Source organism: Lagenorhynchus albirostris, chromosome X (assembly GCF_949774975.1).
Source record: "Lagenorhynchus albirostris chromosome X, mLagAlb1.1, whole genome shotgun sequence".
NCBI classification, from domain to species: Eukaryota; Metazoa; Chordata; class Mammalia; order Artiodactyla; family Delphinidae; genus Lagenorhynchus; species Lagenorhynchus albirostris.
This window is the reverse complement of record NC_083116.1, coordinates 64,649,276-64,661,455: the sequence shown is the minus strand read 5'-3', so window position 1 is coordinate 64,661,455 and position 12,180 is coordinate 64,649,276. Positions and strand designations below refer to the sequence as shown.

The window sequence follows — 12,180 nt, the reverse complement described above, 5'->3', positions numbered from 1 at the left end:
TAATATAGGTATATATTTGAAATATTTATATATTTCATTTAATGTGTTTCATTCTTTCTTTTGTAAATTAAAAGTGACAGTTGGAATCCCTTCATATGAGTTTGACATCATCCCTTTGATTAGTAAGTACTGCAGAACACAGGGGATTTTTTTCCTCCAGTCAGATTTAGTTTCTTTTACACATACGTTTTTCTTCAAGTAACCCATATTTCCTATATAGAAAACTAGAGAGGCCATGAATCTTTGCCCTTGACCTGCCATAAATATCTGAGAAACGTAATGCTTTCAGATACATTAGCTTAAATCTGAACGTCTACTTTGTTGCACATACAGTTCATTAGAAGCAATATTTTCAGGGCCAACCTTGTTTTGTGCATGTGTTAATTCACATACCTATTTATAGTGGTTAATAAAATATTAGAATTTTTATTAGAGAATTAAAAATTGCTTTCTATCTGCTTAAAGCAAGTTCAGATTTCATATTCAATAAGAGCTTTTATAAACCATATATCCCTTAAAGCACATCTATATCCTCTGTATCTCCATAGATTTTGAATATATTTAATTTGTATTAACCACAAATTTATTTTTCTTTCAAGAGATAAATTCCCTTCATGTTCCTAGTTATAACATTTTCTGGTAATTCAAAATCAACATTTTACTGTAAGGATTTTCCAATTGTCAACAAAACACTTCATTTTCTTTCTAATGTGGGCATCTGTGCATCCCAGAGCCTCTCTCTCTGCATGTTCCATGTGGGCTGAAGAATATCTTATAAAGGTTTATGGGTGTTTCTGGCTGAAATAAAGAGAATGTTCAAAAGAGTCTTTTAGCTGTGGAAAATGAACTTCTATCATAAATGTACATCCCTCATGCCCCCAGTACCTGACAGCCCAGTGCTTTGGCAGCTGAACAGATCACAAAGCTGGTTCTGAGGCTTGCAATAACTTTACTCTCAGATAAAAGTTAACAGGAATTAACTACAGCTTAGTTCAGTACACATGAGAGAGCTGAGCTCTCTGAAAAGGTGAAAATGTCAATAATTCAGATGCAGTTTGCAAGAGAGCCCAGGGGTGCCTGATTTCTTATTGCTGATGAAAAGCGCATGACCCAATCCTAAGCACACAGGCAGGCATCTCACATCTGTATGCATAAACATGCTCCTTGGAAGTGGTAGGCAAGTCTCTTCTTGACACAAAGGTGTCTTTATCCATTTTAAGGAAAAATAAAACTTAGCCCAGGGAGATATTTCAGGATATATTGGAATCAATTATTTGAGTACAACATTGTGAGGTGTCACATCCTTGGGAGCACAATTCTGATTGGTGCTCTGCTGATGGTCCTGGAGTTCTTGGGCTGTATTTGCTGATTAAGTCATGCGAGTAAGAAGAGGCTGTGTGGGGGAATATTGGGCTCCAGTAGAGGCAGGGATTGAAGGTCCAGGTTTGCTCTTGATCATTGAAAGTGGTTATCTGGGAGCCTCCTGCCTGCACTGGCTCTTACTTCCCCGCCTGGATAGGGAGGTCAGAGTAGTACAGGGTCCACTTAGTCTTAGACCCAGACTGTAGAACAAACAGGCCCAGAAAGTTTGTGCTGCTCTTTGTTTCCCCAGTGTACTCACTTAAGAGCAAAAGACCCCTATACATCTCTCTGGATTTGGTTAAATAATATTTTCACTTTTGTTGGAAAAGTGGCCCCCTCACCGTGGGCAATTACTTCGCATGTCTTTTAGTTTCACAATTTAATGCAAAACAGTAAGTTTGTGTATCCCTCCTCCCCACTAGACTATCCTGAGCCCCTTTCCAGTCAACCTCCAACCCCTTTCTATCCTCCCACTCCCACCGCCCCCTCCCCGTCAGTCTCTGAAGTGTCACGGTGTTTTTTTATGCTTCCAACAGTTTCCAAAACAAACAGTGAAGGCTATGACCAGCCGGGTATTCACTCAGTCCGATGCAACAGTATCTCCCAATCCGAGCGACCTGAGCCGCCATTAGGGGCAGATCCGCTCCCTAAAAGGGCCACGCTTGCCAGTCTCTGAGCTCTGCCAGGTCCGGGAATCTGGGACTTGAGGACTGATGTTCCGCACATGTCCACTGGGAGGGAGAAGAGCGAAAAGGGAAAGGGGACTAGACTCCAGAGGACTCTGGCTCCAGTTTAATCTCCTTTCATTCTGTCTGTTCAAAGAAAATCTATACGTATATATAAAAATTATACACACACATTTTTCCCCCTGAATATAGATTCAGAAATTGTTTTCTGAGTTTTCAGGTTTTTCTGATTTTCCCGCTTTCCCTCCTTTGCCTGTCCTCTGCGCCCTCCCACCCTCTCCCTCCCTAACCCAGCTCAGGTTGAAACTTTGCAGAGTACGTTCTCTTCACCCTCTCCAGGGATGGCTCTGAGCTCTCGGGCGCACGCCTTCTCGGTGGAAGCCTTGGTGGGCAGACCCAGCAAAAGAAAACTGCGAGACACAAGAGAGGAGGCGCAACTTGAGCTGCTTGAGAAAGAGAGTGGAGAGGCGGAGGAGGAGAGAAGGAGCAGCGCCGCAGGAAGGAAGAGCGAGCAGCCTGGTGAGTACCCCTACCGCGGCCCAAACCCCAGCGCCGGCTACCATGGCTTGCTGGATCGGAAGGTCTCAGACTAGCGCCGCGTCGCTGCAGGAGGGCGGCTAGCCCTATCAAAGGATGTCTTGGCCCAGCGATGGCCGCGTACGGGGCGGCGGGGATACCTCAGCCATCTGGCTGTAGGGGGAAGTTTCAGAGCCTCCACGTTAAGCCCATAGTGTTGTGGTTCATTTGCGGTGAAGGGGAGGGTCCCCACAGATTTATGAAGCGAGACTCTCCAAACTCCCGGAAGCCCTGAGAGCCAGAGGGTGAATGTTTCTCGGGGTAGAAAACAGGGCATGGACCCAGATCCCGAGGGGATTCAGCATCAGGGACGAAAAGTCTCCGAGAGAGATGAGGATGGGCAAATTTGAAGAAGGGTCATGCATTTCACAGGGCGCTACCTGGGCCCCTTTCTCTCCATCAGGGGGCCAGAGTGGGTGTTGTGGGGAATTTGGAGATCCGACGCCAAGGTTCCCGGGGAAGAGACAAGGCCGGTCTGTTCTGAGACAGGCGTCAGCGAGAAGGGGGCGCGGGAACTGTGAAGCTCTCTCAAACTCTCAGCGTCTCTGTGTCCAGCAGAAAAGCGACCCAAGACAGAGCCCTTAGCAACTACCTTCTCAGGCTGTAGAGGCGGCAGCGGCGGCTGCAACAGCTTAGGAAGTCTGGAAGAAAAAGATTCTATCCAAGTGGAGCTTCAAGGATCCGAGCTGTGGAAGAGATTTCATGACATTGGAACTGAGATGATCATTACCAAGGCGGGCAGGTTCGGCTTTGCCCAAGCTGTTCAAGGGCCGCACACAGTAGGCACTTAATGTTCTGCTCTCATAAGATGGGTGCCTCCAGTTTTATGCTTTGGTACCCTTCTCCCCATAATCCCACCCCAGACAGGTATTGGAAGCCAGTGCCTCTCAATCGACCAGACTAGGCCTTGCCTGGCCCATGTTAGTGGCTCGGCCTTTTTTCCTGTACACCCTGATTCCAAGAACTCATTCTTGCAGCTCCTGCCTGTGTAGTATATGACAAAAATTAGATCTCCCAAGGCAGGTGCCAGATGCCACCCCCACATCTTAAGCTATGGCCAGGCCTTTCTGTTAAAGCCTCACAGTTATCAGTGGACAATATCCCATCTAGCAGGCTCTCAGCCCACTGTCCTGAGCCCAGGTCAATTTGAGGTGGGGCTTTCCCTCTTCCACCTTTTCCTGTGCGGCATTTTCTTCACATCAGCTGGGTAATTTTTCTGTGTGTGAATCTCCCTAATTTCAGTCTTTCCCAAATCTGCCTCACAGAAAGTACCGCTGAAAACTCAGGGGAGAGGCACAGCTGTTTCTTTCCTACTTTTTCTTCTATAGCTTTTTATTATGGTGGTGATAGGAAGTGGGGTGGACAAAGCCTTGTGGTAAGGATATTCTGATCCACTCAAAAATCCTGAGTTTGTTCAATCAAACGTGTAACCAACAATCTTTCCTCATGTAGCAAATCTCATTCACTGAACCTGTCTAGAATAAGAAGAGTATAGTTTATTCCTTTACTTTTCATTTGTCCCCAACCCCCCCTGGCGCCAAATGTTTCTAATAGCGCCCAGGTCAGTCGCTATTTTCTCTCCCACAGGAGGATGTTCCCCTCTGTTCGGGTCAAGATAAAAGGACTGGACCCAGGGAAACAGTACTATGTGGCCATCGATGTGGTGCCGGTGGATTCCAAACGCTATAGGTAACCAGGCCCAAAGGAGGGTACCACAGGCTGGGAATGGGGATTCATATCTATGGAACCTGAGAGTGCTGTTTTGAAAACTCTATCATGGTAGGGATAATTGCTCTCCTGTGGGCTTTGAGAATTGAATTTTCTCCCTCAAACTGGAGTTCAGGGAGTTCAGACTGAGAGAAAAGCAGGCTTGTTTTTCTTTCCTCTCACTCCTGGATCACAGGTTCCAGCTGGTGCTTCAGTGCACCCCAAACCTCTTGCCTACCCACTGCTCTAGCCTTGGCTCTGCAAACTGCAGAGGGTTTTGGCTCAGGCATCTGGGAGGGAAGCTGTTTAAAGGAATTTGGGGAGAAATACCTGGGCTTCTGGGGCCCTACCGGGCTCTGGGATGTGCTAATTTAGCAGCAGGGTCCTTGAGTGATGCCCCGATTTGCCATCCAAAGCTAGTCTAGCAGTTATCTTGCCTAAGTCTATTTTTCTTCCTTCCTTAGCCTCTCCCCTGAAGTGGAGGCCAGGTCCCAGAGAATACAAGTAACCTTTCTCTTGATGTAAGCTCTCTACTTAAAGCAGGCTAAAAGTGGCCGAACTGATCTAAAGCCAAGAGGCCCTTCTTTGCTGGCAGCCCAGAAGCTCGGGTCGGCCAGCGCTTTAGCGCAGGGGTATGGGGGTTGGGCGGCATCTGCCCGCACTCGGCCTGTGAGCGTTAGACCGAAGTGGGTGCCTAGCCTTTCTAGGAAACAGCCGGCAACGCACCCAATTCTGGGAGTGAGGGGCAAAAAGAAGGCTGGGCTCAAGATCCTGCTGGGGCCGTAGCCCAGAAATAGCAGAACAAGCTGCTTATCACGTTTCAGCTGGCTTGGGAATTCGGCGCATAATTTAGCGGTTGAGATTGAAGACAATGCGAAAATCAGCCCCGAGGCCGCAGCGGGCAGAGTTCCTTGAGGGTATTCTCATGTAAAGCATTGTGGACAAAGGGGCTTCCAAGACTACTGGTCTGGTGGCGGTGGGCTGCACAGACACTTTCCCTCACACTTCTGCTTCTTCCCTGACGCTTGTAGGACAGGAGGATTTTTCGGGTGTCTCTGCTCAGTAAAACGGGTTAGATGAATTTTTGTTGCGGTTTCTGTGAGGAAATGCAAACCAGACTCTGAAATCCCATGACATTATACTTGCCCTGGCACTTCACTACATTTTAATGACGTATATGCTTATTTACAGTTTGCTTTCTATCCCTGGACGATCTTTAGAAATGAAGTTGTATCTTTTACTAGTTGCCTTTGAGATTAGCAGGCAAACCTTGGCCGAAGCCTTATAGGACGGGATCGCGGTAGTCCCTGCTCCTGGCTTTGGCCCGCTGCGCCTAAAGCCACACTCCGCGCATTTTCAGGTATGTGTATCACAGCTCGCAGTGGATGGTAGCCGGGAATACAGACCACTCATGCATCACTCCCAGGTTCTATGTTCACCCGGACTCGCCTTGTTCGGGAGAGACATGGATGCGTCAGATCATCAGCTTCGATCGCGTGAAACTCACCAACAACGAGATGGACGACAAAGGCCATGTAAGTGTGTGCGATCCTTTGTTCCGAGGAGAGGAGGGGGATGCCAAGGTGTCAGCCGGAAGGTCACCCTGGAGAAGCCAAGGAGGTGTCTTCCAGATGTGCTAGTTGTAGTCTTTAGGAACTGTCCAAGTTCTAGGCCTGTGGCCAAAGTAGCTCTTGTGACTTTTATTTGGCATCTGAGAGTGCTGGGCGTTGGGGATGGTGAGTGAAAGGAGTTTGAGGACCAAAGGAGACTTGTTTAAGCCAGGATGCCTGGTCTGAGACAGTGAAAGGGAATGCTTCCCTGAGCTCTCTGGCACTTCAGCCTCCCTGGCAATCACTGTGGGCTCTGATTGCCTTCCCATGATGGGCACCTTCTGTGTGACATGGTATGGTGAAAATCTTCTCCACAACCCGCCCCGATGGAAGGGCTTTTCAAGTCACCTAGATCTTGAACCTTCTTCCCAGGTGCACCTCACCTCTGCCCTGCTTGGCCTGGCCCTGTGCCAGCCACAAAAGGAAGAAGGATGCTCCTGGGCTTAGGAGGTGGGGGATGTCAAATGCTTTCCCATCAGTTACCTAAGCCCAGAGAACTTATGGCAGGCAGTTAGATCCCAATAACACTTGGGAATATCACATGGTCACCCACATTTGGAAGCAGGAAAGGACCCCAACTGGAAATGGAATCACTGCTTTCTGGTGTGCTGTGGTGCCCCATTCCTGAAACCCCTTATGCCTGAAGGCCTCTGTCCAGGGCCAAATGGCAAAGAAAAGTCCTTGTGTGTGGCTAGCCTAGGCTTTCTGGTTTAGCTTCACTTTTGTGTGGGAAGGTTGGGGGTGCTGATGAGAGGGGGGCAGTGTGGGGGAGGGGAAGCCAATTACTAGGCAGCATTTGACCACTGATTTCTCCTCCAGATCATTCTGCAGTCCATGCACAAGTACAAGCCCCGTGTGCATGTGATGAAGCAGGACAGCAGGGTCGACATGTCCCGGATTCAGTCCCTGCCTGATGAAGGGGTTAAAACATTCTCCTTTAAAGAAACTGAGTTCACCACAGTGACAGCTTACCAAAACCAGCAGGTAAAGCCAACTAAGTCCCAGGCAAGCAGGGATGGCTCCAGAGAAACTTTAGGGAAAGAGTGAAGCTGTACTATATGGATTGAATTTTCCACAATTAAAAAGAAATTCATAGCATTATTGCATTGTCATCAAGGCAAGATTGATTATGAATTGTGTGGATCTTGTGTTAGAAAGGATAGAAAGGAGAGTAGAACAAAGAGTGTCAGGAGATAAAACATTTCAAATTTGACTTAGCAATATGCTTACATTTATTTAACATGCCATATTACATGTTGAAAACTTGTGTGGTTGTTGTAACCATTAAAAGAAACAGTGACAGTGTTTTTACTGAGGGTACTGACTTTATCTTTCTTTCTCTTTTGAATCCATAGATCACCAAACTGAAAATAGACAGGAATCCCTTTGCTAAAGGATTTAGAGATCCCGGAAGAAACAGGTAAATGATATAACAGTCACATCTAATATTTATATAGCCCTCTTCACAGGTATAACAGCTAAGGAAACTGTGGTTCAGAAACTGAGTCCCTAAATTTTGTAACTAATAAATAGGTAGTAAGAAAGAAACCTGGACGTTTTGTCTTCAAAATCTTGCCTCCTCCCACTCCCTCCCCAACCCACTTTTAAGATATTGCTTATTCTAGATTCTTAGGTTTTTATTCATGGAATAATCACGGGGAATTTTATTCAGAAGTCTATCTATAAAAGGAAAACATTTCAGATATTCACCCCTAAAAACTATAACAAAATAACTCAAAAGCTTACACAAATTATTATTTTCAGGAATTGCATTCTGGACTTGCTAAAGTTTGAATCTCTTTTTCAGAGGTGTATTGGATGGGGTTTTAGAGAGCTACCCATGGAGGCCTTCTCTCACTTTGGATTTTAAAACTTTTGGTGCAGACACACCAAGTAAGAAAAGTTTTATTAATTTTTATTTGTAAATGTTAATGAAATAACAACAGCCAGAACCTCTGTACAAATACTACACAAGTGGATAAGTATATGCCAGAAAATGTGTGTTTAAAATCAAGTGGGTGTATATTTATCCTGATGAGGAGGTAAGAAGCAAAAAGGGAGGGTAACTGGCAAGAAAGAAAAGAGCATAAACGTGGTAATGGTGGATTTACTGCCTTGTGTTTTCTTGAGTTATCATACATCCTGAGAGCTATAGAAATCACTTGGATTCTTCAGCATCTCACTATCTCATATTCCTTAGGATCTGCCTGTGGTGCACTAGTGGTCTTATTTGCAAGCATGTTAGATATTGAAATAAATATTTTATGAGAAACTTTCAGCACATGATAAAAATGACTCCCATTCAATTTCATCATCACTTGACTCTAATTTTCCTTTTGTTGTGACTAGGGAAAATAAATGTTGAAAACAATACTAAGCCATGGCAATTAGTTTAATTGTCGTAAGCATTTAAAATATTTGCAAGGTATTTGTTCTCAAGTAGTACATTACATGACTAAATAATAATTTGACAATGCCTGCTTTCTGGTGGAAGAATGCATACCTTCATTTACTCTGATATTTAAGGATAAATAGAAGATCTTTATTCATGAGCAATATGGAATCATTTTACCCATTTGTCTTAACTCCATTAAAGTTGTTTGTCTTTAAACATTAATTGAAGGTTACCATCACATTATAGTTAGCTTGAATTTTACATGATACCATAACAGCTAATTGAAATGTGAAGAGATCAAGTCTAATCATTTAGTGAAATATTTCACTCAATTGACTGTATTAATTTGGTTTAGAGAGTTGCATAGAAAAATTTGAACACTTATTTGGTAGTATCACTTTAATAGAATCTAGGCAGCATGCTTTTAAAATATCCAAGTCAACACATGGTGCACTAATTTAAAAATAATGCTAACCTTGATCATTAATTGATAATTTAAAATACACAATTTTCTTAATTATTTAAAATGTCCAGAATGCTCTCAAATTGCAAAGAAAAGGGGTACCAGTTTTTTTTAATAACTTTTGGATGTTTAATTATAGAATATATTTGCCACGCTCTTGATAAAGGATTAGCCTATGTCTGTATACAAAAATAGTTAAGAAAAACAGTAGCCCCTAAAAAAAACCCCACAAAATTTGATCAAGTTCAGTCAATAACCAATTTTTTTTAAATTTAAATATTTACAAATATAAGGTGTAAAGTCTAGATTTTCCTGGACCTTATATCTATCCCTAATTTTAGTAGATGCTAGGCAACCATAAAAGATCACCTGGCAACATTGATATGAACACTTTCATTTTTATCTTGGTATTTTTAACCTGCAAGACTGTCTTTTACTCTTGATATAGTACACTATGGAAATTTCCCCGTCTATGATTTTCATATAAGAAAAAAACTAATATATTTAAATGTTATTTTAATTTATAAGATTACTTTCATATGCACTGATTTTTAATCAGACTGAAGTTTTCTATAAAATCTCAAAAAAACTGTTCAATTTAATCAAGTGCTTATTTTAGTAATTTTTTATGGTTAAAAAACAGCTTTTACTTGTAAGATATAATTGGCTCTGGATCATATTTAATTGGGCTTCTTTTTTAATTCACTGAATAAATGTTGTTCAAGTGCCTAGTATAGTTCTAAAGCATAGTGAATGCTCAATGCATGATACATAATAATAATGCCAAAAGTAATAGTGGTTGTGGTAGAGATACCATATTCAACTTTGGTCAGAGGAATGTTCTTTTCCAAAGGACTTAAAATGACTGTGAACTTGCAAGGAAAGCTAATCTAAGAATGAAGCAGGGATAGTTATGGACATGATTACTGATTCAGTAGGAACATTTAGTTCATTGTTCATTGACTGCATTGTCATTCACAGGTGGAAGCAATGGCTCATCTCCAGCGACCTCTAGTGGAGGGGCTCCCTCTCCTTTGAACTCTTTGCTTTCTCCACCTTGCTCCCCTCCAACATTTCACATACCTACAAGCTCCCTTGGAATGCCCTGTCCAGAGGTGTACCTACACAATATCAACCTGCCCCTTTGCTACAAGATTTGCCCAACTAATTTTTGGCGACAGCAGCCTCTTGTCTTGCCTGCTCCTGAAAGGCTAGCAAGCAGCAACAGTTCTCAGTCTTTAGCCCCACTCATGATGGAAGTTCCCATTTTATCTTCCTTGGGGGCCACCAATTCAAAATACGGTTCATCTGAAGACTGCAATGGACAGTGTCAACAAGCATCTAATTCTTCCAGTCAAATGTTGTATGGATTACAGGCACCTGGAAATATTTTATCACCCAACCCCATTGCCCAGGAAGCAATTGGTTGCTCATTCCATCCTTCCTATGGCTTTTATAGGTACAACTTCTCCATGCCATCTAGACTGGTAAATGCTACCAACCATCTCAAAGTGAATGAAAACAGTCAAGTTTCTTTAATAGAAGGCAAATGCAATCATGCTCGTTGGTATCCAAAAATTAACCATTGCCTTTAATGGAATAGTCAAGTTTCTAAAACAATTACATGTAAGCATATATTTTCTTTATTTGTAGCCAAAAAAGGTCAAGAGCTAATGGGCTTAAAAAGCTTCATTATCAGAGGGTATTCCTCTATTCTGCATTTAAAGTGCCTTATGATATGTTCTTAAGAAGGCTGATTACAGTAGCCTTAGGCCTCAAAATAAGATACTCAGTAAACATTGTTTGATGAGGTAGGCTACCAGTGAAAAGTGACTTCAGGTGATGAACTCTCTAATTATAGTGAAGCCTGTTTACCACATCAACTGCCTCTTGCATATTGACAATGACCAAAGGAAGGTGGATTTAATTCCTGTGAAGGTAGTGAAACAATTACAGTTTTTATCTATGAATATTGGCTTCATTGTAATTATCTATCTAGTAACTGTAGAAAAATTTCATTGTTCATTTGCATTATACTTTTATACTCTGCTGTTGAAGGAACTACTAATCTCAATTTTAAGGTACAAATAAAGACATAAACATTCTAATATTAATATTTGCAGCCTAAGGACCATTTAATCCTGAAGGAACACAAAGATTAAATGAAAAGCAAAGTATTCTAAATAAATTTGATCTTTTATTCTCTTTTATTTTTTGGGTAATTCTCAGGTGATGCTTGTTTACTTAGTCCTTAACAAACCCGGTATTTTTTGTTTGTTTGTTTGTGATACGCGGGCCTCTCACTTTTGTGGCCTCTACCGTTGCGGAGCACAGACTCTGGACGCGCAGGCTCAGTGGCCATGGCTCACGGGCCCAGCCGCTCCGCGGCATGTGGGATCCTCCCGGACCGGGGCACGAACCCATGTACCCTGCATTGGCAGGCAGACTCTCAACCACTGCGCCACCAGGGAAGCCCCAAACCCGGTATTTTGTATACACAGTTTACAAAAACAAATTGTTGTAGCTCTCCAAAAAGACTGAGAAGTTATGATTTGAAGGGAGAGAATATATTTGAATCCATAAATATGAAAACATCATTACAATGGTACAATTTAATTTCAGTCCTCTGCATCAATCATGGTAAATTGGACAAAAGTAGCGTAACATAAATGAGACTTTATTTTAGGCTATGAAGTTGAAAAGTTTCCTTTCACCTGGTCCTAAATTTTCTGAAGACTTAAGTATAACCTACATATAACCTCTATATCCTTAAGATGAATTGAATTTTAATTTTTCATGCTACTAGCTCTACAATTTATTAAGCCAGGGCCCTTCATATCACAATGGTATGACTTAACAAACTAAAGACATTGATAAACTGCTTTTTAAAAGTTTTCCAACACACATTAGGGAGAGCATGTCATTATTATTTATTTTGCTCAAAATGTTTTTTCCTCTCAAATGTACCTTATAAATATACCTTCTTATATATGTATTAAAATGATATGCCCCTTCACTTCTGGGCTTAGGGATAGAACAGCACATAGTTACATTCAAACTGAGTATTCTAGTCAAGATGAAATATTATTTATGGCCCAGACTAATTAGGTACCTGCTATAAAAATCTTTAAGGCAGAAAACCTGTACTACCCAAGTTTATCAAGTCAAGGATTAAAGTAGAAAGTACACTTTATTTCTGTCTACTCCAAAGCAGGAAAGCTGTAGGCTAACTTTTACCACTAAAATAAATTATGATTTTTTAAAGCAGAAACTCCCGCATCAGATTGTAGTAAAACTTATTCTGATGGCAGATACTTAGCAACTAACAACATAACATAAAGAATTTGATTGCAAAATCCAGAAAATTTCTGGGTTACTTTT

General features: G+C 42.2%; 1 protein-coding gene across 1 annotated transcript; it reads left to right on the top strand.

The window, feature by feature from the left end:
• Positions 1-2,389: 2,389 nt before the first annotated feature.
• On the top strand, positions 2,390-10,634 carry TBX22 (T-box transcription factor 22). Its single transcript, XM_060138231.1, has 8 exons — positions 2,390-2,567; positions 3,183-3,366; positions 4,212-4,313; positions 5,692-5,866; positions 6,761-6,925; positions 7,297-7,361; positions 7,749-7,834; positions 9,781-10,634. The coding sequence occupies exons 1-8, from the start codon at positions 2,390-2,392 to the stop codon at positions 10,392-10,394; spliced, it is 1,569 nt and encodes a 522-aa protein (XP_059994214.1). The 3' UTR covers positions 10,395-10,634.
• Positions 10,635-12,180: the final 1,546 nt, after the last annotated feature.

Bases quoted from the DNA above. Each gene is read 5' to 3' on its own strand.
- TBX22 (XM_060138231.1), top strand. From the start codon at position 2,390: ATGGCTCTGAGCTCTCGGGCGCACGCCTTCTCGGTGGAAGCCTTGGTG. The intron at 2,568-3,182 runs GTGAGTACCCCT...TGTGTCCAGCAG, and splicing joins AAGGAAGAGCGAGCAGCCTG to AAAAGCGACCCAAGACAGAG. The intron at 5,867-6,760 runs GTAAGTGTGTGC...TTTCTCCTCCAG, and splicing joins AGATGGACGACAAAGGCCAT to ATCATTCTGCAGTCCATGCA.